This window comes from Ciona robusta, chromosome 14, assembly GCF_009617815.1.
Source record: "Ciona robusta chromosome 14, ASM961781v2".
NCBI classification, from domain to species: domain Eukaryota; kingdom Metazoa; phylum Chordata; class Ascidiacea; order Phlebobranchia; family Cionidae; genus Ciona; species Ciona robusta.
This window is the reverse complement of record NC_143248.1, coordinates 2,006,016-2,031,368: the sequence shown is the minus strand read 5'-3', so window position 1 is coordinate 2,031,368 and position 25,353 is coordinate 2,006,016. Positions and strand designations below refer to the sequence as shown.

The following is a 25,353-nucleotide window of genomic DNA, read 5'->3' as shown; positions in this document are numbered from 1 at the left end:
TTCAATAACGGCTTTTTAAACTAGAAAAAGTCGGGCCTAAGATTTCTATTAAAATAGGTGGTTTCTTGTACGGGTAATACCCTACAAACCACAATTGCATGTTAAAATTCGGTCCTACTAAAACACGCCCGGCGGGGCCCGGTGGGGCCCGGTGGAAAAAAATATACTAAAACACGCCCGGTGCGGGGCCCGGTGGGGCCCGGTGGGACCCGGTGAGGACCCGGTGTTACGAGTCATACTAAAACACGCCCGGTGGGGGGCCCGGTGAGTATTTCTTGAAAAGGGAGCTTTCCCTATTCAAGATCCACCAAAATGTGATGCGTGTATTCAGATTTTTAGCCTAATGAGACCCCCGAGTTGAGTTTTTTGAAAATTAACTTTGATTATGGATGTACGAAGTTTGTTTCGTTGTACACTTACATAATGAACTGTATTATTAGCAAAAGTTTATTCGTTGAATTTTGTTAATAGGGGGTGGGGTAAGATGGGACACCTTTTTATTCTATTTTTCGTCCCATTTGGTAGTAAGCAAAGAACATTCAAAGAATTATAAAACTATGTCCTCACGACTTCCATAGACTGTTGTTAATTGTTTAAAACACGATCAGGATATTTAAATATTATAGTAGGACGGGGGGAGACGGGACACCTTTAGCACATAAGATCCAAATTTTCTGTTCGTGTTTTAAACAATTAACAACGTATTATGGGAGTCGTGGGGATACGGTTTTATAATTCTTTGAATGTTCTTTGTTTACTACCAAATGGGACTAGAAACAGAATGAAAAGGTGTCCCATCTTACCCCACTCTACTATATGTGCTATAAGTGTCCTACCTTAGGCCACAGTACTATACATACACTTATACTTGATCGAAGTTTTATTATTAAAAACTTTAAAAGACGAACAATGTAACTTTTAAAACGAAAAATGTAAATATTAGACATGATGTGTCTTTTAGTTAGCGTGTTAGGCTTTTACGTATTCGGACAAGCCCTCAGTAGCGCGATCCCACGTTTGTTTTCGTTTTAGCAGAGCGATAATTAAAGGACTTGCGAATTACGTGTCCATTTTCATCATCATGTTCTATTTCCTATGCACATTTTGTTTCAGCGATGACGTGCGGAGCAAGAATGTAATTTCTATCACCGAAAATTGCCATCTTTATGCTTTGAAGACAGACAATATCTTCCAATTTTTTCACAAGTTCTGTTTCACACACGCATTTTGGTGGCTCTTGCATAGGGAAAGCTCCCCTTTCAAGAAATACTCACCGGGCCCCCCACCGGGCGTGTTTTAGTATGACTCGTAACACCGGGTCCTCACCGGGTCCCACCGGGCCCCACCGGGCCCCGCACCGGGCGTGTTTTAGTATATTTTTTTCCACCGGGCCCCACCGGGCCCCGCCGGGCGTGTTTTAGTAGGACCCTTAAAATTTTCTCTTATGCAATTTTTTGAAATATCGGTCCAAAAACCTCGTAATTTTCAAATATTGGTAGTAAATCGACCTGCTATATTTAAAGTATGTCCGGTAAACGTAAAAAAGAAGTCGGAATTAAGCAAGAAAACATTCTCGAGGCGGTGGTTCTTGCAGACAGCTTCAATAAACGATTTTACCCAGTTACTGAAAACAGACCGAGGGTAATTTGTTATTTCAGTTTTGAGCTATTAAGTAACCCTTTAGTTACTGACCAGTAAAACTTTTGTCCGAAAATGTTGTCGTTTTTTTGGTATATCTCATTTGAAATTAATGAGCATTTTACAGTGTTTTCGGATAAAAAAAAATTTCTGACACACTTTTCCAGGGGGTTAATTAAAACACTGATAAAATATTTAGAAACAAACCCTAAATAAATATATATAATATACAATAACTTCTAAAAAGTACAACATTAACACTAGTCTTTTTGTATTTTAGTGTTTGTTTCCAGTTGCCAACCAACCTCTCATTTCATACACGCTTGAGTTTCTATCCATATGTGGTGTGAAGCATATCTATGTGTATGCGTGCCACTGCTTGGACCAAGTTAAGCAATACATTCTGCAGAGCAAATGGGCAAACACGTAAATCTACATTTCTAATATATATATGTTTCCTATATACTTCACACTGTTTTAAAAATTCCAAAAATGTATTCAAGTTAGAATATGAAATATGTATATTTTAAATATTTAATAATAGGGCCTACCTATATGGTAAACTAAGTTGGGCACAATGTATATGAAACAGGGCACCTGTGTTATAACTACTATCACTGCCTTACCTTGTGAGGGTAAATAAGTTACATACGTGGTAACTTGTAAGCAGCACTATGTGTATGAAACAGAACACACACATGTAAAAACAACTGTCGTTGCAACCGCCATGCAAAGGTAAAAAAGTATAATTTATTCATTCATTGATTCATAACACTTATAGTAACCTAAGACTAAGGATTCCATTGGTTTTGAGTGAATGAATGAATGAATGTAACTTTATCCTCACGTGGCCGGAAAACGACAGTCGTTATCACACGCGTTTAACACCTCGTGCCAGCTTACGAGTTACCATTTATGTTACTTTGTGGGTAATTATTTTTTTGGGATTTTTTCTTTTTTGATGTATTTCTGATAATTTAGACAACCCATTAGTAACCACTGGGTTGGAGCAATTGCCATCAAGGGTCTTGCCCAAGGACACATACCCCACAATGGTAGCAGCATCGAGCCTTGAACCCATTACCTCTGGGTTACAGGCAGGCGCGCTAACCACTATACCACGGCGCCGGACACTGTATTTTCAACAACAGGTCTTCTCCATGTAAAGTTACAATAGTAAGCTCCCAGGATCTCACATCTGTTGGTGACGTTTTAAGAGATGTAGACCAAAAGAATTTATTCGAAACAGACTTTTTAATTGTTCCAGGGGACATTGTTTCAAATTTAAAACTTTCTGTAGCACTTGAAGAGCATAGGTAAGTATTTGCACATACCGTAAACAAGGTACTCTTAAGTCTATATGCTGATGTTTTGACTTGTCCCATTTGGTAGTAAACAAAGAATATTCAAAGTATTATAAAACCGTATCCCTACAACTCTCATATACTGTTGTTATTTGTTTAGGACACTAACTGTAAACCGTATGCCAAATCAGCAAAATGTCATGACAGATAAAATATTTGAGTATCAATATATAATATATATATTTTCTAAAATGGATTAAACAGACCATAATATGTGTTTAATATTATTTTAACATTATCATTCACATAGGTGTCACAATTTTTAAATGTTTAGTAAATCCCATGTGACATTGTAAAAATGCAAGTTAAGCTCATAAGTTAGCCAAAATAGGAAGCTCATTGATTAATGTGGTGAATGCAGTCTACTTTTGCCAAAGTGGTTATATAGGCACACAACAGCAGAATAAAGCTGGTTTACACTTGAAACTGGATTTTAAAAACATGTGATGTCACCTCTGTTTTAAAAGTTTGAGTGACATATGCCGTATCATCCATGCACCCTTAATGTTACACCCATGTCGTACTGACATAGGCGCCGGATCGTCCCATCAGCCCCAAAAAAACAAAATTACCCCAAAAACTATCCCTGCCTACTCTCCATTTTAAATTGTATGCACCTTACAGAAATCGACGTGAAAAAGATAAAAATTCTCCTCTGATGACATTGGTGCTCCGATCTTCCTCACCTGCTCATCGCTCCCGTACTCCCGAAGACAACATTGCCGTAGCATTAGACCTTTCCTCCAACAGAGTTCTCCATTATCACCGTTTTAACAAAGCATCTTCTAAAGTTAATTTTCCCTTGGTAAGTGAAGTGAAAATTGGCTGTGTATTTCATACAGGCGAATCTCTATAAGGTTTTAATATTTTTTTGTTTAAATGTTTTGAGGACATGGTTAAAACATTTAAAATGTTTATTCATGTTGGTGGCCACCTTTTTATTTTATTTTCCTGTTCCATTTGGTAGTGAACAAAAAACATTTAAAGAATTATAAAACCCTATCCTCATGACTCCCATAGATAGTTATTAACTGTTTAAAAACAGGATCAGGATATTTGGATATTATATGCTAAAGGTGTCCCATCTTCCTCCACCCTACTATATAACCTTTCATACTAATATGCTCTCTCAAATCAATGTTCTACCTATAGTACTTTATAGAAGCAAATTCAATTTTTGGTATTATTTGTCTGGTGCCGAAGCACAGTTGGTTAGCGCGCCTGCCTTCTAACCTAGAGGCAATGGGTTCAAGGCTCTTCGCTGCTACCATTGTGTGCGTATGTGTCCTTGGGCAAGACACTTAATAGCTATTGCTTCAACCCAGTGGTCATTAATAGGTTGTCCAAATTATCAGCCACACATAAAAAAAACAAAAAAAAATCCAAAAAAATATTCACCCACAAAATAACATACATGGTAATTCATAAGCTGCCATGAGGTGTATCAACACCTGTGTTATAAAGACTGTCCTTTCTGGCCATGCAGCAAGTTACATTCATTCTTTAATTTTAGATAAAACAAGTTACATTTTTTCATTATGTTTTTTTTATTTTGTTTCTAGAACATATTACAAGACCCAAAGAGCAGAGTGGAATTAAGATACGATCTTACTGATACAGGAATATGGGTTTGTTCCCCACAAGTGCCCCAGTTGTTTACCGACAACTTTGATTATCAAACCCAGTATGACCTTATCAAGGGTGTGCTAATTAATGAAGAGGTTAGTTCCTGTTAGCAATCTAAGTGTTATATACTATATATGTATGTATTATGTATATATTGTTACTTAACACTTACGAGTGTATTATATTTTAGGGACCTGTTCTGAGAAGTTGTTTTTTTAAAAAATCTACTCAATTTTTTTTTTGTGAAAAAAAAAACTCATATTCAATTTAACTATTGCCAAAAGTCACAAGAAATTTACCTTTTTTGGGTCAAAAAGTCAAACAAATTTTGACTTTGCATGCTAAAAGTCTCATAACACAACTATGACACATATATTTAAAACTATTTTATTATACTCTAATAACTCTATATTCTATGTGAGTGAGGTCCCGCACTTTGTCACGCCATGGGTACTAGGATTTAGGCCAGGATTGGCCTATAACCCCAATTTTAATACAATAATACCAAGTAAAATTCTCAAATTTTTAACCCTTTTTTCCCTTAGTTCCTAGGCAACCAAATTCACGCTCACGTTGCAAATTCCCGATACTGTTCAAGGGTTTACAACTTCCATTCATATGATGTTGTGAGTCATGATATATTATCACGGTGGACTCATCCATTTGTTCCTGAAATCACCATAGATGAACCAATTGAAAACTGCAAATCGGAAACTAATTGTAAGTGAATAAATAGCGGCAGGCTAAAAAAAACACAGTAAGGTCCATGCAGTATCACCAATGGCACAGCCAGAAAAAAATAAGGGGGGGGGGGGGGGGGTAGTTTTAATCAAAAAAATTTTCAAAAAAATAATGTTTTTTTAATTTTTTTTTAAAAAGGTTTTTTTTTGGTTTAAAAGGGGGGGTCACGACCCCCCAAACTCCCCCCTGGCTGCACCACTGAGTATCACCCTTCAAAAACTGGTGAAGTCTATGCGGTCACCCTGTGTGTTGGGTAATGGGCAAATCCTGACCTAGGACCCATGGCGTGCCACGCTGCGGGACCTCACCCACAAAGAATAGAAATAAATGAATTACCTTTTGAAGTTTTCTATTTTATACACCTTGTGTCTACTTACGAGTTACCACAAAAGAGCTATTTTGTATTGCTGAAAATCTAAACAACTTATAACTGACCGCCGATGTTAGGTGTGTTATTCAAAGACACATACCCCAACAGGGGGGAGGAGAAACCTCTTTATTCTTATCGCAACCTCATATGTAAACAGTGCATATGTTTTGCACTGTGGGCATGAGGCATTTCGACTCACCCCAGGAATTGAAACAGTGGTGCAACCATAACAAAAATATAGAAAGCTTTTCCAATGGCAAACTTTTTTTTTATTAAAACTTACGTTTTTATCTAACTTCTTACGTTTTATTTCTTCTTATCTTCCTTTTTAATAACCTTTTACTTAATTTGTTTTAAAACATCCCATTTTAAACCTTAATTTGTATAGCGCTTATACTTGTTTAATTACTTCAATCGGTTAACTTAAAACTTATGTGTATAAATCACAGGTTTTCTGGAGAATTACAGTCTCTTACGGCATAACTTATATCTCCACAACACGTGTACTCTTGGGAAAAACAGCCAAGTATTGGACTGCTCACTTATTGGGCGTGGAACAAAAATTGGAAACCGTTGTAAAATTACAAACTCGGTAATTGGAAATGGCTGCACTATAGAAGATGACTGTGTTATTGATGGTAGGCGATTCTGTTTTAAAAAAGTTTATTAAATTTATTTTAAAAAAAACAATTGATAGGGTTTTTTTAAAAAAAATTGTTAATAATTTTTATAAAGTTTATATTGATTTTTTAAAAAAAATGTAGTTTGCCTAATTTTTACTCTTTAAAGATGATATGAATTTTTGCCTGCTGGATCGAAGGCCTGCAATGTAGATAACTTTGTATTTAAATTCACTGTTTTTAGTAGGGCTTATTATATACCATTTTGTTTGGGTAGTTTTTCTTAAAACAAATCATTTTTAAAGATGAATCTTTTTTTAATTTATCATTGAGTTTGGTATTAAACAACGAATAATTATAGAACTATATAGCCATATCCTCACGACTTTTGGTAATTGTTAAAAACACGGTTAGCAAAAATGGAAATTATTTGTTAAAACTATCCATCTTACCCCACAGTACTATTTTCCTTAATTTTCAAACATTTAAAATCCTAGCTCATATTAAACATTTCCTTTTTTAATTGGAAAAAATGTAATATTATTTGCTCAAACTATCCATCTTACCCTACAGTACTATTTTTACCCATTTTCCAATAATTAAAATCTTTAGGTCCAGTATTAAACATTGCCTTTGTAATTTCAGGTTCCTACATTTGGAATGGTGTTAAAATTGGTTGCCAATCCACTATCACTAAATCTTTCATTTGCGACTCTGTTCAAGTGTATAGTGGTGTTATGGTCAACCAAGGATGTGTTTTATGCGATAGTGTAAGTTGTATATATAGTAGGGTCGGGGAAGATGGGAAACCCTTTTATTATAATTTCTCGTCCCATTTGGTAGTAAACAAAGAATATTCAAAGAATTATAAAAGCGTATCCTCATGACTCCCATAGACCGCTGTTAATTGTTTAAAACACGAACAGGATATTTGGATGTTATGTGCTAAAGGTGTCCCATCTTCCCCTACCCAGTTATACAGGAAAAAACAATCACTCACAAAGTTACATACGTGGTAACTCATAAGCTGGCACGAGGTGTATGAAACAGAGCACCCATGTTACAACGACTAATAAAGTTACATTCATTTTTTCAATATGTTCCATCAACTTCCAGGTACATGTCGGGCCTAAAATTGACCTTGAATCTGGCACTGTAGTTCATCTATCTTCCACCACTGATGATTTTGATGATGGTGAACCAGAGGTACCAACTAATAGCATTAAAACTAAAAATCTTTGTATAAGGGACAAGAAAATTGAATGAAGAGGTGTCACGTCTTCCCCTATCCTACTATATATATATCCATCTACTTATTTTAACTTCACCCACCAGCAGTACCATACCTACATGTATTACAAAGTATCTACTTTTTAAATTAAAAACTGCCTTTTAAAGGTAGTTTTTAGCTACTGTACCTTACAAATCAAAACTAATTTTTAATTTTCAGTGACTGTAATTTATTCCTAACTCTTTAGGAAGTAAAACCATATGACATTGCTCAACTTGGGGACCAAGGGAAAGGGTATGTGTGGGAAAAAGATAATGGAAGTGAGACAGGAAGTGATGCGTCTTTGGTGCTTCAAATGTGGGGTAAGATGGGTTTACTGTATGACATAGGCCATAGCATTTGTGTTGGTCGAAAATCTAAATCTTACATTTTGAAAGCACTATTAAAGTAATTCATTTTCAAGCCCTGTGTGGTAAACACACACATATATATGTATAGCTTAACTTTATATGTATTATGTTTATAAATAGTAGGGTGATAAAATGGGACATGTTTTTGTACCTTTTTCTGTACCATTTCGTAAATAAACAAAGAACAACCAAAGAATTTTAAAACAGTATCATCAGACTCTTAAAAGAACGTTGTTAATTGTTTAAAACACGATCAGGATATTTAGATATTATGTGCTAAAGGTATCCCATCTTACCCCACAGTACTATGTATATCTTTTCACAGGTTTATCGCTCCAAGAGCACAACAAGAAGCTGCAGGATCATCTTTTGGATGTAGATGGATCAGAGAGCGAAACATCTTCCATGGACTCTGCAGATGAGGATGAACAAGATCCAATTATGGATGACGACTTAACCAGTAATGTTTTAAATCTGGGCTTAATTTTAGGTCCATTCTTTACTAAAGGACCTAATTCATATATAAAAAGCCAAAAAACTCTGAATTCCAGGTCCCATGGCATGCCTTACTAAAAGACATAATCCGTATGAAAAAACTGACAAAAACACATAGTAATGAGCTAACTTGAATTAGATCCCAAGTCCCATGGTATGCTTTACTGTAGATTTAAACCATATAAAAAGTAATGCCAAAAACACTGGAAATACACCATCTCTTATCTAAATTTTTCAGGTTTCATGGTGTGCATTCAGTATCAGTTTATGGGCAGTAACATTTAATAATTTGGAAACCTTTTTCAACTTATATTTTCCAGCTTTCCAAAGGGAAGTAAAAGAAAGTTTGTGTGGCGGCATAGAAGAAAATATTCAATCCGATAATTTAGTTTTGGAGGTAAAAATACAGTTTATTTTGATTTTTCCCAATTTTTTCAATTAGTTTAGTTTAATTTTGTCTGGTGCCTTAAGAAAAATGGTTAGCAGGTCTGCCTCCAACCCAGAAGTAATTTGTTTAAGACTTGTCGCTGCTACCATTGTTGGCGTATGTGTCCTTGGGCAAGACACTTAATGGCAATTGCTCCAACCCAGTGGTCGCTAATGAGTTGTCCAAATTATCAGCAATACATAAAAAATAAAATAAATTTCCTAAAAATAATCACCCACAAAGTAACATACATGGTAACTCATAAGCTAGCACGAGGTGTATGAACCAGAACACCCGTGTTATTACGACTGTCGTTGCCCCGCCATGCGAGGATAAATCCAATTATATTCATTCATTTCATTCACATTCATTATTTCCAGATCAATTCTTCAAAGTACGCATACAACATGTCAGTGAAAGATGTAGTTCAAACAGTCACCAAGTCCCTGCTGGAAATTGCTACTGAGAAAACTGCAAACGACCCAAATCAGTATTTCACCAACTTAAAAATGGTAACTTGATTTTTTTACCAACTACAGTCTAAATAAATATACCATGCCACTGGAGCAGATAGTCTTCTGAATAAATGAATTGTAACTTATTTACCCTGGCATGTTGCGGCAACGACAGTTGTTATAACACCGGTGTTTCAGGCACCTCCAAATGAGATGTAAAAATTAAATTTTAACCATTTTTTAATTCTTATGTTTTTATTTTAAAAACTTAAATCTTTAAAAAAATTTAAATCAGATTTTTTTTTCAGATTTTAACACATTATGTACCACTTCTGTTAAACTACAACAAGAACGGTTCATCACAGTTAGATTGCATATATTCTCTAGAAGGGTTTGCATTAAATAGTGAAGCTACCATGAACTGCCTTGTAAAGGTAAAGCGTAACGAAGAACGAAAAACTTTACAAAAGCGAAATAATGGGTAGCAACGGTAAAACAACAGCTTTAAAACACGCTTATTCATAAAAACAGAAAAAGAAATAACGTTTTGGGTAAAAGGCGTGACCATTACACCTTAAGTTCATAGGTTTGACAGCATGTGTATTTACTGATCTGATATGTAACAGGTTTTGATGTTTTTGTATGAAAACGATGTTTTATCTGAAGAAGTTATTCTTCACTGGAATTCAAATCCAAGGGATAATTCTGGCACATTCTCTCCAGCAAATGTTAGAGAAAAGGTTTGTATGTACGAATGTACCGGTGCTCTGAATGTAAATATATAAATGAACATAACTTGCTTTATCCTCGCGTGGCGGAAAACAACCGTCGTTAAACCGCAAGTGTTCTGTTCATACACCTCGTGCTGGCTAGTTACCCTGAACCTTTCGTGACCACTGGGTTGGATCAATTGCTGTTAAGTGTCTTGCCCAAGGACACACACGCCCATATTGGTAGCAGCATCGAGTCTTAAATCCATTACCTCTGAGTCACAGACAGGCGTGCAAACCACTTTGCCGGTAACCATTTAACTTGGGTTAGGACCTCTTTACACAAAGTTTTGTTTCTACTACAAGACTAACTTAATAATAATTAAACATAAAATGGCTCTGTAGCGACCCTGCTCATTTAAGTTATTTTTTTCCGATTAAATGTCAATACATTTTCATTCAACCGTAAGTGTGTTTTAGCAACTGATTTTTTGTCGCTATATCCTGTTTTTTGTATGAAATTTTTTTAAATCTTTGCTACCGTAATCAAAGAGACAAATAACGTTGTTATTATTATTAGAAAATTTAATGTTTTTTAGGTCAAGAAATTCATTGAATGGCTTGAGGAGGCAGAAGAGGAAGACTCAGAAGAAGACTAAGATTTTATGTGTGTTGTTGGTGTGATTTCCAGTTTGTCAGGTTTCACAGGTGTTGCTGCACTCAATTGTCGCTGATCAAGAGAAAAATATATGTTGCAAAAATGTAAAAAGTGTTTTACATCGTGTGGTTGATACGTTGGTGATGTGCTGTTAATACGTCGCGTGCGTCCAAAAATAGATAAAAACAATTTGCTTTAAATTAAGTTTCGTGCTGTATGCAATACGTGATTGCTGATGTGGGCAGCCGGCTTGATACTGTGTCGAATACTGTTGTACAACGATTTCATTTTCGCGTAGTAGTTATTCGTTTGGTATAGAGATTACAGATCTTTCTTAAAGCGTAAACCCTAACCAAAGATTTGGGGTGCAGTGCATTCAATAGTAAAGGCGCGGAACCAGAAACCTTTCGGTATTCGTCAAATTCGAGTTTGTATTTTCGCTAACAATGGATTTGTATGGACACGGACGAACGGTTTTAGTTTTGAGCGGCAAAAAAGCGCCCGCGGTTAAACTGTCAGCGGCTTTACTATCAGTGTTCAAAGCGTATGTTTACGCAGTAAAGCGCTTGTCTGTTTAAGCTAAATAGGGTGAAGCCGCAGAAATAGCAGCAGTAATATATAACGGGGCTTTTTTAGTCTCTCGTTTTTTCTACAGGCAAGGGGGGGAGGATTCCTCACTAGCACCAGTAACTCGTATTGTTATATTTCGACAGGGTTTTAGTAGTATTTCAAACCAGTAATAAAATGGCAAGAGGTCGCAGAGGTCGTCCGCGTGGAACTGGTCGAGGTAGATCACCATCAAAAGGTATTACCATTAATATTTACTTACATTTAGATATAACGATTGTAATTTAAAATGTTTTATTGCATTTGCTAAAATAAAATCCTTGCTTAGTTGTTATAGTTTTGGCCTGTAGACCAGAGGTTAGGGGTTCGAGACTTGATGCCACAGTGATTTATTGTTTGTTTTTTAAATTGTTATCTATTAAAAAAGGGAAAATGGTCTACAAAATTACACATGTCGAAACTTATAGGCTGCCACGAGGTGTATGAAACAGAACACCTGTGTTTAATGACTGGCACTGTTACATAACTTTTTACATAACATAAATTTAAAATAACTACACTTTTAGATGCACTGGCAGTTAAATCGGTGGACCTTTTGAAGTCTGACAACACTGTGCAGCATTACACTTCTGATTATGAAGGCAGTGAACTTGTGGTACGCAGAGGCCAACCTTTTAAATTGCTCATAACGCTGTCAAGGGCATTAAAGAAAGAAGAAGAAGTAGAATTTGAATTACGCATGGGTAAAAACAAAGTAGTCTAACTTGTTTATGAAAATTTTGGTTAACATTTGTACGGCGCCGTGGCATAGTGGTTAGCGCGCCTGCGTGTAACCTGCTGGCAGTAATGGGTTCGAGGCTCGACGCTGCTACCATTGTTGGCACTTAACGGCAATTGCTTCAACCCAGTGGTCACTAATGGGTTGTACAACTTTTCAGCCATACATTAAAAAAATGAAAAAAATGAATAAATAATTACCCACAAAGTAACATACATGGTAACTCGTAAGCTGGCACGAGGTCTTAAACCCGTGTAATATTGACTGTCGTTTTCCCCCACGTCAGGATAAAGTAAAGTAAGTGTAAGTTACATAACATTCATTGGTATAATACAGTTACATTTATAGTCATCAAATGTAGTTTGGGTTCTGTTTGTTTATATTGACATTGATAATTGAACAGAAGGCCTATGGTGTAGCGACCACGATTATTTTCTTCCAACTAAATATAAAAATGTCCTTAACTGTGAGTGTGTTTTAACAACTGTTGTTTTTTTGCTATATCTTGTCTTTTCGTTTAAAATATTTTAAATTTTGCTACTGTAAATGACAAATGAGGTTATTATTATTATTTGGGTGAAGCTATTTTTTGCTGAAAACTTGGGTGCTAAACTGTATGTCGTTACACTCTTTTAAAAGTTGGGGTAACATACCCCCAAAGCACCCCTAATGTTCCGCCTATCCTATGCCATACAACTTTATATAGTAATATTTTTACAGGTGGTAGACCAATGGTGGCTCATGGATCTCTTATTCCTCTGAAAGTTATTGATCCGAAGCCAGATGAAGATGTTGTTGGATTTAAATTACTGGCAAACGCAGGTACATTTAAGACTTTATAAAAAGTTAGAAATAACAATTACAAAATACTTTGTTAAAAAAAAAAATTGTTTTCTAGAAAATTCTGATGCATCCTAAAACAGCAAAAGTCTATTAAAAATGTTTAATTTTTAAATGCTGAAAAATTACTTTTTAGGTAAAATACCTACTTTTTAAAAGGGGAATCTTGTTTTTAAAAAAATTGTGATGTACAGTAAGGAGCAAAAAAATTATATTAAATTACTTTTTAGGTGATATACTGACTGTGGAAATTTATACTTCTGCTGAGAATACTGGTGTTGGTAAATGGCTTTTAGCTTTAAGAGCAATGGAAGGGAGAAAAAAACTGCCACGAATGACAGTGACGGACGACATTATTATTGTTTTTAATCCTTGGTCCAAATGTGAGTATAGTAATAAACTATTCATATTATTGCCCTATGGCAACTCTAACGCATTTTTTTTTCATTTTTAAGCCTTACTCTAGAAATTTCCAGTTTTATGCATTAATATAAATATATATTTTATTAATAATGTTAGTTATTTTTCTGGTAACATTTGTGACCTGTGTAATTTTTGCAGCATAATATTTCTGATTTCAGTGCGGTCATTGAGTACATAAAGTTTACATGGTTACTTATGAGTAAAATTTATGTGTTGTTTTTTTAACCTTCCACCGACTGGTGTACATCTTGCTTATTTATCTGTAAATATTTCCATTTATAGCAAGTTTGTTTTTCAAAACACAAATTTTCAAAATATTTTAAAACATTTTTAATGGGTTACTTTACCCAAAGAAACATAAGAAGTTTTATGAACTGTCCGGCACTGTGGCAAAGTGGTTAGCGCGCCTGCCTCTAACCCAGAGCTAATAGGTTCAAGGCTCATCGCTACTACCATTGTGTGTGTATGTATCCTTGGGAAAGACACTTAACCCCCTAATCACCCATAAAGTAACATACATGGTAACTCGTAAGCTGGAATGAGGTGTATGAAACAGATCACCTGTGTTATAACGACTGTCATTTTCCAGCCACGCGAGGATAAAGCAAGTTACATTCATTCATTTATGCATAAAATGTTCATGTATATATCTATTTTTTAACCATGGTTGATTGGTTGTATTCAGTTGACCCTGTGTATATGGAAAACGAGGCATGGAGAGACGAATATGTTCTTAATGAAGAAGGATTACAGTTCTATGGTACCAGCAGAAGGCATGGTAAAATGGAATGGGTTTTTGGACAGGTATTTCAATTTACTACCACAAAAAGTACAAAATAAAAAGTTGTTTTGATACTCCAATATCTATGTCAAGGTATGGTCAAATAAACTGGGTTTTCGGGCCAATTTTTTACCAAAGTTTGAGAGCAAAATAAAAGTTGTTTTTGAACTTTTATTTTAATACTCTGTGTCGAGTTTTTGTTTTTTTGCTAATTCCCTTATTATTGTTACTTTAATTTATTTGATATCAGTTTTAAAAGAGCTGCAAACTTTTTGTTTATATTGGTATGTATAGTACTGTCACTGTGGGTTAAGATGGGACACCTTTAGCACATAATATCCAAATATCTTGATTGTGTTTTAAACAATTAACAACGGTGTATGGGAGTCCTGAGGATACAGTTTTATAATTCTTTGAATGTTCTTTGTTTACTACCAAATGGGACGAGAAATAGAATGAATATGCGTCCCATCTTTCCCCACCCTACTAATCAAGGTAAAACACATAGTAGGGTGGGATGAGACTCCTTTTAATTCTATTTACTCGTCCCATTTTGTAGTAAACAAAAAACATTCAAAGAATTATAAAACTTACAACTCCCATAGACTATTGTTAATTGTTTAAAACACAATCTGGATATTCAGATACTGTGTGCTAAAGGTGTTTCATTTTCCCCACAGTACCATATATTATATATAAATGTAATAATATATAAATTGCATTTAAGATTTTCATGGCATATGTATGTGTAAGCTGTACATAGAGAATTGTGTATATTTTATTCAGTTTGAAGCTCACTGTATGAAGGCAGCAATGAAGCTTCTGCTCATGGGTTCATTAAGATACAAAGACCACAAGGAGCCTGTTATGGTGGCCAGACACATGTCAGCGCTTGTGAACAGCAATGTAAGTAACTCCTAGGCCTTGATTTTAAGGAAAATATTCAAACTCTGGCCTAAGTTACAGGTTTCTGGCATGTCTAGCTATAGGGCTAATCAAGTGGTGCAGCCAGATAAAAAAAGGTTTTTAAAAAAACGATTTTTTTTTATTATATTTTTTTTTTTTTTTATAAAAATAGAGAGGTCGCAACTCCTCAACCCCCTGGCTGCCCATTGCCCTTACCCTTACAGGTTCAAGACTTGACCATGCTACCATTGTTAGCGTATGTGTCTATGAGCAAGACATTTACCGACAATTGCTTAAACCCAGTTGTAACTAATGGGTTATCTGAATACAAGTTATCAGCCATACATAAAAAACAATCACCCACAAAGATACGTACATGCATATGAAATACCTCCTCAGAGTTGAACGACTCTTGTTCCATTTGAGTAAAAGACTGACGATGCCATTTAAGCGAAATATATATCTTTAATACAACTATTGGTTGGACTTTATTTTCGTTTGTTGGTTTTCGTAGCACCAAAGCCTTACATGCATATTGCATATGATGATGTAAGATACCTATCCCATACAGCCTATACCTACTGTAATTGGTTAAATGCTTCTACACATACAGTTAAATGAGTTAATTTCAATTCATTTTTGTTATAGGATGATAATGGTGTTCTGGTTGGAAACTGGTCAGGTGATTATTCAGACGGTAGAAGCCCATCTTTTTGGCATGGTAGTACTGCCATATTAAAACAGTTTGTTAAAACTGGGAAGCCTGTGAACTATGGACAATGCTGGGTGTTTTCTGGCGTTCTTACATCAGGTAATTTGGGCTAAGTCATTTTAATGCAGTTTTCCCCATTCTACGGGTCGTGTTTTTACACACTCTTTTTTTCTATTAAAAGTTTACTTGATAATAATTAAACATAAATGGCACTTGGTCTGCTAGGGGTAGCGACCACGCTTATTTTCTTCCAATTGAATGTAAATATGTTTTTAACTGTAACTGTGTTTTAACAACTGTTGTTTTGTCAATATATGTCTTCTCGTTTAAATAATCTCTAAATCTTCGCTACTCTAATTGAAGAGACAAATATGAAATAAATGATATTATTGTCTGTTATTATTATAATTGACCTTAAGCATTTCTATATATACTTTATGTACTGATTGTAATATAATGTTCATGTAAACTGTATAGTATATGTATTTACAGACTTTGCCTATTTGGTCTGTTATGGAACATAATTACCCTGTAATTAATTTTTTCGGTTCCAAAAAAATTTGTTGTAAAACCTCCACTTAGTATAAATTTGCCATTGAAACTATTTTACTTTGGCATTTTTATGCATTTTACAAAAAAATGCTTATATTTAATATATACCGCAAATTTTGTCCAAAAATTTTCTGGAATGTGTGTATTTTCCAGTTCTACGTTGTCTTGGTATCCCAACACGCAGTCTGACCACGTTCGACTCTGCGCATGACACTGGTGGTAACTTAACCATTGACAAGCATTATAATGAAAAAGGAAAACCGCTCGAGAATGATGACTCTATTTGGTAAGACTGGTTCAAAATTATATTTTCAAATGGGTGGATTTTGATTTTTAGGTTCGAAACTTGTGTTTTTAAAGAAAAAAGCCTGTAGTTAAAGCCTAGAGGGTCCCAGGTTCAAATCTCGGGGTAGTTAATGTTCACTTTTGGTTTACCAGTTTGCTTGGTTTTTAGATTTATCAATTTAATCAGCCATACATGAAAAAGAAAAGGCCCCCAAAAATAAGTACCCACAAAGTAACTTACATGGTAACTCGTAAGCTGGCACAAGGTGTATGAAGCAGAATACCCGTGCTATAACAACTGTTGTTTTCTGGCCACTGGAAGATAATGCAAGTTACATTTATTTATTCATTTATTGATTCATTTTATAGTAAATGAAACCATAAAATTTCAAAAACCTTACTTTTTGCTTTTTTTGCTGAAGGAATTTTCATGTTTGGAACGATGTATGGATGGCAAGGCCTATGCTGCCTGAGGGTAATGGTGGTTGGCAGGCATTAGATGCAACTCCACAAGAAACAAGTGATGGAAAATTCCAATGTGGGCCTATGCCCATCAGTGCCATTAAAGAGGTATAAATAACTGAATAAACATTTTACCCAAAAAAAACTTCAAAACCTGATTGAATCTCAAAATGTACAGTCCGAAGCGTTTTAACTAAATTATAAAATGTGATACAGTTAATTTCTTCTATTTAAACATTTTACTTTAAGAATTCTTCTACGTTGTTACTTTGTCAGTATTCCACTTTATGATGCTGAGTGTGTCTTGGACTTAAACATCATAACGGGTAGCTAAAAAAATGCAGGCATGAGTTGTACACAGCTACTACAATTGGATAAACATGTTATATAACCTGGAAATCATCCTTTAGCAAAGAAAATTAGTCAGACCATCAAAAAATATAGAAAAAATTTAAAAACTTTAGCATAGCATAGTTTTATTTGTGTATTTCTTTGAAAATGGGAAGATTATGTTATTTAAAAAACGAAGAGAAGGAGTCAACAGCAAAACAACAGTTGTTAAAACACGCTGGATACAAGGTGTCAGATTTTGGAAACAATTTAAATTGTCTCTTGCTTTATATTTGTACCAGTATACCACACTGTCAAAACTCATTGTTTATTCAGGGTGATATCAACTTTGACTATGATGGGCCGTTTATATATGCTGAAGTAAATGCAGTGGAAAAACACTGGAGAAAATTGAAGAAACCACAAGGTAAACCAAATGCCCCAGCTATATGAAATAGTTTTGTCCCCATTTTAGAATTGTATTCCCATTTTAGAATTGTATTAAAATAGCTGTAAACCAAATTACTGTATACAGTTATACAGCCTAAACATTTTGATCAATGTTTTTGTCACCATTTTAAAATTGTCTGCCATAGACTAAATGGCTGTAAACCAAAGCACTGTATAGTTATACAGCCTAAAAATATTATCAATTTTTTGTCACTTTTTTTGAATTGTCAACCATGTATTGAAAAACCTGTAAATATGCCTAAAAATATTGGCCATTTTTTAGTTGTGGATGGAAAAATGATAGAGTATAGTGAAATTGGGGCAAACACAACTAAAGTTGGAAAGCTGATTCTTACCAAAGCTGTAAATTCTTGGGCTGAAGAAGACATCACTCACTCGTATAAGTACCCAGAAGGTAGGTAATATCTAAATAAATGAATGTTATTTATTTTTCCTTGTGTGGTCGTGCATCACAATTGGTATACCTTGTGTTCTGTTTCATAAACTTCTGGAAGACGTTGCCAGTTGGTGAATATTTTGTGAGATCTTTTAATGTGTTGCTGATAGTTTAAACAAATAATAAAGGGCCATTGGGTTAGAGCAATTGGTGTTAGGCGTCTTGCCCAATGATACATGCCCACAGTGGTAGCAGTGTTAAACCTTTGATCTGAATTCATTGTTAGCACACATGCTTGGAACCTGGAGGCAGTGGCGCAGTCAGGGGGGGTTTCGGGGGTCGTGACCTCCCCCTTTTAAACCAAAAAAAAAATCTTTTGAAAAATTTTTGGATTCAAAATCGCGCCTCTTTATTTTTCTGGCTGCGCCACTGCCTAAGGGGTATGGTTTTCAAGGCTTGTTGCTGCTACTAATGTGGCGGTATGTGTTCTTGGGTAAGACACTTAACGGCAATTACTCCAACCCAGTGGTAACTAATGGGTTGTTCAAATTATTAGCCACACATAAAAATCCCCAAAAAATAATTACCTACAAAGAATCATACATGGTAACTTGTAAGCTGGTATGAGGTGCATTAACACCCGTGTTGTAACGACTGTTGTTTTCCGGCCACGCAAGGCTAAAGCAAGTTACATTCATTCATTCGTTATTGTAAACATGTAGGTACTAAGGAAGAAGCATTGTCGTTCAAGAATGCTCGCAAACACGTCAAGTTTACATACGTTCCAAAGAAAGAAGTGAAAAATCTGGTCCTGTTTAAACCAGACGTTCCTGCTTCTGTTACTTTTGGAAAGGATATAACATTTCCTATTAAGGTGATAACTGATAACCCTTTGGTTTAAAAGTTAAAATCATATTTTATAATCAAAAAAAAATTGTACATATAGTGGGGTGGGAGAAGATGAGACACCTTTTCATTCTATTTTCTCATCCCATTTGGTAGAAAGCAAAAAACATTAAAGAATTATAAAAGGGTATCCTCACGACTTCCATAAACCATTGTTAATTGTTTAAAACACGATCAGGATTTTGAATAATATGTGCCAAAGGTGTCCCGTCTTCCTCCACCCTACTATAAGTAGAATTTTAAAATTTGGTCTGATGGTAAGTTTTAATAAAAACAGCTTCTGAAAATAAAATGAGTAAAATCAAACTTTTTTTATATATTTTTTTAAGTATTTACAAAGAAAAAAGCATTCATTGTAAATTTGTAACAAATCAGAAAAAAATAATTTTTTTTAGTAGTTTAGAAACTAGAAACTGTCAAAGTTCTTTTCCGTTTTTTTAAAATTTGTTGATACCTTTAAAATTCAAACTATGCATCTCTATCTATGCACAAATTTTGATTTTTGGTTACACTTTTATGAAATTTTTTTCACTGATTTTGTAATGATTTTTAAATGCAGGTGGAAAATGTATCAAAATCCAGCCAGAATGTATTTATTAGTGTTGTGGCCAAATCTGTACAATACAATGGTAGGATAATAATGTGTAGCATTTTGTTAAAGTGGTAAACTTGGGTAAAACACGAATTAAAAGAACTTAAATTGGTTATTCTCTAGTTTAACTATATTTATTGAGCACGGGGTTAATTAAAACTATGCTAACTAGTTTTAAACGTGCTCACGCATTAGATCTTTGATCTCTTGTTACATAGACATTACGCTCACCCAAAATTATGGAACAGGGGTGACATCAGATTTTCACATTAATACAGTTTTACCCTGCTGTGAGGCGTGTATACAAACAAGCAGAGCCAAAGTGTATTGCATTTTTCATATTATTTAATAAGGTCCTTTATGTTTGACAATTACGTTACTAGTTTTTTTATTATCACCCCAGACTTTACCAACGAGACAACCATGTACTTTAAAGTGCTATGTTCTAAGTCTTAAGCATGCTTCAACAACATGTACCATTTTTTTGCATTTATAGCTTATGTAAGTTAAAACAAGACATTTTTTTAACATTTTTTCCGATTTTTTTTTCGATTTTTTCAAGACAAAATTTTTACTTTTTTTTCTGGAATATTTTATTAAAAATTAATAAACCACTTTTTAGGCTCAATTGTGAAAGAGATTTTGGATGTTGATTTATCTGACGACATAGCTGCTGGAAAAACTCACACTTTCAATGTATCTCTACCGTTTAATACATACAAAGATAGCACTCGGGGTGAAAATGACGTCAAATTCTTCATGCTGGGTGGAGTGACTGGAAACGAGGATCAAGTATTTTCGGAACAAGATTTAGTCGACCTTGAGAAACCAGATATAACTGTAAAGGTGAGAATATATTTCCTAAAACACGGGCGCCGTGTCAAAATGGTTAGCACGTCTGCTTTTGACCCAGAAGTTATAAGTTCAAGGCTCGTCGCTGCTTCATTGTGAGCGTATGTGTCTGTGGACATATGTGAATCCCCCCCAAAAAATAATCACCCACAAAGTTACATATGTGGTAACTCGTAAGCTGGCACGAGGTGTATAAAACAGAACACCTGTGTTATAACGACTGTCGTTTTCCGGCCACACGAGTATAATGCAAGTTACATTCATTCAATAATTCAGTCTAAACTATTGATTAGAAATTGATTGTTGTAAATATTTTGGACACCAATTTTGAAACTGTACTCTAACCTAGCATTTTTATTAGTAGTACTTTTTATTAAAGTATTGGGCTAGCTTTTGCCTAAATCCAAGACCCCGTGTCATGCTTCACCCATAAAGAAAATACCTCACCCATACAGAATAAAATTCATATCTAAATTCATATAAAAATTATCACTCATAAAGTAACAGTACATAGTAATTGTAAGATGGCACGAGGTGTGTAAAACAGAATGAAACAGAACACCTGTGTTATAACGACTGTCGTTTTTCGGCCACGCGAGGATAATGCAAGTTACATTCATTCAATAATTCAGTCTAAACCAGTTTAAACCTCCCAGGTTCCGGCTTCTGCCCAAGTGGGCAAACAGATTAATGTCAAAGCATCATTCACTAACCCTCTGTCTATCTCCCTTACTGGGTGTATGTTCACCTTTGAAGGAGCTGGTATCAGAGATGAGACAATTGTGGAGGTTTCTGATGTAAGTGTTAACAAATTTTGAGTTTTTTTGTTATGTAGTACTGTAGGGTAAAATGGGACACTGTAGGGTAAAATGGGACACCTTTAGCACATAATATCCAAATATTCTGAGTTGTGTTTTTACCAATTAACATCGGTCTATGGGAGTCGTGAATATACGTATACGTTTTTTTGTCAGCCTTACAGAAAAAAACAATCATCCACAAAGTTACATATGCCGTAACTTGTAAGCTGGTACACGGTGTATAAAACAGAACACCTGTGTTCAAAGACTATCGTTTTTTAATCGCTTAAGGATAAACTAAGTTACATTCATTCATTCAATCATATAGGTCAAACCAAAGGCAGTTTCTTCGGTTGATGTGAAAATAACACCAAGGGTAGTGGGAACCAGAAAAGTAATTGTTGGTTTCTCGTCAAAGCAGCTCGAGGGCTTGCGAGGCAATGCCGAGCTAAAAGTTGCTTAGGTGAGAAAGGAAAATGGTATCCACACAGAACTGTATTTTCATACAGCATTTTAAATAAACAAATTTTTTTTTAGTTTTAAATTTTTTTAAAAGCACGTTTTATGCAATATTTCATTCAGTTTTACTGATGTGTTTATTGAGATTCCGTTAAACAATCATGCTAGTTTTAAAGTTTTTACTGCTTTTTTTGTCTTCAAGTGCGGTTACTAGCTAAAAAGCTATGCACTCAAAATCGTCCAGGGCCCGTTTTTGCAGTGGGCATAAAAAAGTTTTTTTCGTAGCATTTTTTTCACTAGAACAGTGTATATTTTTAACTTGTATAGTTGTCTTAGAAGTAGTAACCTGTATTGGGGATGTAGAAAACCATAATCAGGCATTGGTATGTGATTTCTTTATATTCAGTAATAAACGCATTGTACAGCAGCCGGAATTTTGTTTTGTGTATCCAAATGAATTGTGAAAAATGACAAGAAAAAAGGATAATTTTTTTTTTATCAAAACGAATTGTGAAAAAATGACAACAAAAAATATTTTTAAAATTAAAATGTTTTTTGAAAATGAAAATGTTGAAAAACAATACTAAGGTATCAGAAAATACACAAATTTTTTTTAATACCCTAAATGTCACAAAATGAATTATAGAAAAATTAACAAAAAAAGATTTTGAAATTGCATTATGTTTTTTAACCAAGCATTGGAAAATGTATCAAGAAATTTGTTTTAAAATACCCTACACATGGCAAATGGTGATTACAATACAATAAATACTAAGATCATGGGATTAAAGATGATCTAACACAGCACTTGGAAGGAGGTACAGCCCAATCATACTGATAACCATAAAAGTTCACAATTTCAGTTGTACACAGATTACCAGTGGCCATTAAACTTGAATATTTTGCTTGCATGTCCCCAATGCTTTGCTTATGGCTCACTATAAACGAATTCTTGCAGCCTCTGGTTTTATATTCTGTGTCGAACCTGGTATCGTGAATTCTTTTTACTTTTAACGGTGCAACCCATGCACCAAGGGTGACGTCTTCGCTCACATATTTCTCAAAAATCCGCCAGTTTTTCGCAATATACGTAACAATTGCTGAAGATAAAATATAACCACCGCCTCTAGCGTAAGGCAGGTAATAATCGCATAACTGCCAGTTTAGTTCTTTCCAAGGCCCAGTTTTCTTTACATGTGCCCTGCCATAAAAGTACCCCCAATATAAAAACTGTTGAAGGTATTTTTCTTTATCATTTTTCAAATCCTGCACAATTTTATCAACTCTAACAAAAGTGTCATCATCAGCTTTAAACAAAAAGCGGAAATCAACGTTGTCACTTGCCCATTCTAGCATCAAACCCAGCTTTTCTGTCAATTTATCATAACTATCTTCAAATTGCTCCAGCAACATAAGGTCACTGTGTCTCTGGTTTTCAATTTCCAAATCATTTTTAACATTTATTGGAAGGTTTTTGGTTCCAATAACAAAAAAGTGTTTACTGTCATCTTTATTTTCAAAATTTAACCACGTTTCTCTGATTGCGTTTCTTCTGTCGTCATTTTTTGGTCCGGTCATGATAAAAATGAGCAAAAACGTCTTTAATTTACTCTCTGTTTTACCATCTATGTTACTTTTTGTAACATTTGTTTCATTGTTTGGTAGCATAACAGTTACGCAACATATAAATAACAGAACAGCAGTGACCAGTTTAAAAACCCTTGTGTTCAAGACAGCTTTGAGTCTTCTTTTACAGAGCATTTTGTTGTCATCTTAATTTCATATTTAATCAATTTACTATTTTCCTATAAGGTTTACAGAATTGTCACAAAGTTATAAAAAAAATAAAAAAGCCAAGACACATAAAAATATATAAAGTATAGGCTACAGAATTTACAAAAAGATACTAAAAAAGATAAAAAACAAGCCACATAAAATATGTTCATACAGTTTTTAATTTCATACAGACAAAATATTTCTTACAATCAAGTGCATGGTTCAGTTTATGCAGAAAAAAATTCAATTTTTTTACAGTGAGTTTTGTATGACAGTTCTTAAAGTACAGGGAAACTACAAATCTGCATAAAGTTTCCAAGTTTCAGATATTTTAGCCAACGTCAGATCATTTCCAGAGTTCGTTAAAACATCAAAAAGAGCCTTTTTTTCTTTGCATGTTATAATTTCATGTTCAAGGCAAGATATTAGTGTAATGCAAATTCTCTTAAAGCAAGAAATGTCCCAATTACTGTAGAACAACTGGTCCCAAAAAAATAGCGTTACTCTCATACTGGTGCAACCTACAAAAAGATAAAGTAGCCAGTTTCGGATTACTATGATCGGATGTAAAGTTGGCTTAATTTGCCCCTTAGCTCTTTGTAGGTAGGCATCCCCAAAAGCAGTTTTAACTTCAGAATCTTTAAGCCCTAATCCCATGGCCCAGAAATGGGTTTTGAGTTTTCCACCCAAAAAATCAGCACTGGTGACAATTTTCCAAACAGAAGTCACAATTTTTTCCAGCACTGCTGGCTGTGGGATGCATTCCCTTAATATGTCCAACCACATTGCTATTTCAATGTCATGTTCTTTAGGTGAGTTTTCCTTGCTTAGAACAACTTGCAGAGGCAAGCACCATAGAACATAGTAGTATTCAAACTTTTGCACAGCTGTATAGAAAATATTTAAAACTATCAGTGTTTGTTGTTGTAAAGCCAAATCTTCAGAGAAAATTTCCAAACCTTTTATACTTGTAAAAGACTCTACAATTGAAGAACTTATGAGGTACGAAACCGGGGATTTTGTCGCGTCTTTTATTTTAAGCTGGGTTAGACCTTGTTTTACAGATTGAGCAAACTGTTTTCTTATTTCCAGTTGCGATATTTCAACAGATGAATTTGAGTTAGACCGACTGCCCCTTGAAGACCGCTTTTTCCTCTTAATTAACAGCAACCTATAAATGTATCTTCGCAATGATACAGACATAGGCTTATCTTTAATGGCTTGAACAACTGCATTTAGTTTACTGCTATCTGCTTGTAAAATCTGCACCATTTGCTGTCCAAGGAGCTCAGAATCCTGGCTGGTTTTAAGCAGAATTGGATATAAAGTTTGATTTGTTACATCTTTCGAAACAAGTTTGTATGTATTGTGTATGCTCATATTTTTCACTATTGCAATACACTCGTCAAAGCAGTCAGGCCGGTTATCTAAATTTGTAGCAAACGAGCAGTTCGCGTCTTTTCCAGCTTTTACCATTAAATCTTTTAAACAAACTTGTATTTTTTCCTCGGAAATTGGGCTTTTTTCCCGTGGCGACCAGTCCGTTTCCCTGTAAAGTTTATGTTCCCTTAAAAATTCTTCACCCACAAATTTTTCAACAATTATCAATTGTTCACGAGTGAAACCTTCTAAACGAACTCGCTCTGCAAATCTGGCAGCTAAAAGAGTACGGACTTTATACCAAGGGCTCCCTGGTACAGCTAATTCCTTAACAATCGAACCCAACCATTCAGACATTAC

At 34.8% G+C, this 25,353-nt stretch overlaps 3 protein-coding genes across 4 annotated transcripts; 2 read left to right on the top strand and 1 right to left on the bottom strand.

Moving 5' to 3' along the window:
* Positions 1 to 14: 14 nt before the first annotated feature.
* On the top strand, positions 15 to 10,856 carry LOC149724852 (translation initiation factor eIF2B subunit epsilon-like). 2 transcript variants are annotated; one of them, XM_089892136.1, is made up of 17 exons: positions 15 to 109; positions 1,438 to 1,641; positions 1,919 to 2,064; positions 2,790 to 2,954; positions 3,627 to 3,807; positions 4,565 to 4,723; positions 5,174 to 5,348; positions 6,189 to 6,377; positions 7,005 to 7,129; positions 7,476 to 7,565; positions 7,838 to 7,952; positions 8,326 to 8,460; positions 8,816 to 8,892; positions 9,303 to 9,434; positions 9,686 to 9,811; positions 10,004 to 10,117; positions 10,687 to 10,856. In XM_089892136.1, exons 2-17 carry the CDS (start codon positions 1,525 to 1,527, stop codon positions 10,744 to 10,746), a joined length of 2,106 nt encoding a protein of 701 aa, XP_089748262.1. In that variant the 5' UTR covers positions 15 to 109; positions 1,438 to 1,524; the 3' UTR covers positions 10,747 to 10,856. The 2 variants fall into 2 exon arrangements, with proteins under 2 accessions (XP_089748262.1, XP_089748261.1); XM_089892135.1 differs by lacking the exon at positions 15 to 109 and having other exon boundaries at positions 1,100 to 1,641.
* Positions 10,857 to 11,436: 580 nt separating this feature from the next.
* On the top strand, positions 11,437 to 22,264 carry LOC149724851 (protein-glutamine gamma-glutamyltransferase K-like). Its single transcript, XM_089892134.1, has 16 exons — positions 11,437 to 11,550; positions 11,879 to 12,055; positions 12,811 to 12,912; positions 13,161 to 13,313; positions 14,039 to 14,157; positions 14,921 to 15,040; positions 15,689 to 15,851; positions 16,458 to 16,590; positions 17,012 to 17,159; positions 17,718 to 17,808; positions 18,115 to 18,246; positions 18,951 to 19,102; positions 19,694 to 19,763; positions 20,349 to 20,572; positions 21,235 to 21,375; positions 21,707 to 22,264. The coding sequence occupies exons 1-16, from the start codon at positions 11,490 to 11,492 to the stop codon at positions 21,839 to 21,841; spliced, it is 2,121 nt and encodes a 706-aa protein (XP_089748260.1). The 5' UTR covers positions 11,437 to 11,489; the 3' UTR covers positions 21,842 to 22,264.
* LOC149724850 (uncharacterized) lies at positions 22,218 to 25,350 on the bottom strand. Its single transcript, XM_089892406.1, has 3 exons — positions 23,909 to 25,350; positions 23,735 to 23,743; positions 22,218 to 23,611 (listed from the first exon to the last, which is right to left on the bottom strand). Exons 1-3 carry the CDS (start codon positions 25,348 to 25,350, stop codon positions 22,615 to 22,617), a joined length of 2,448 nt encoding a protein of 815 aa, XP_089748532.1. The 3' UTR covers positions 22,218 to 22,614.
* Positions 25,351 to 25,353: the final 3 nt, after the last annotated feature.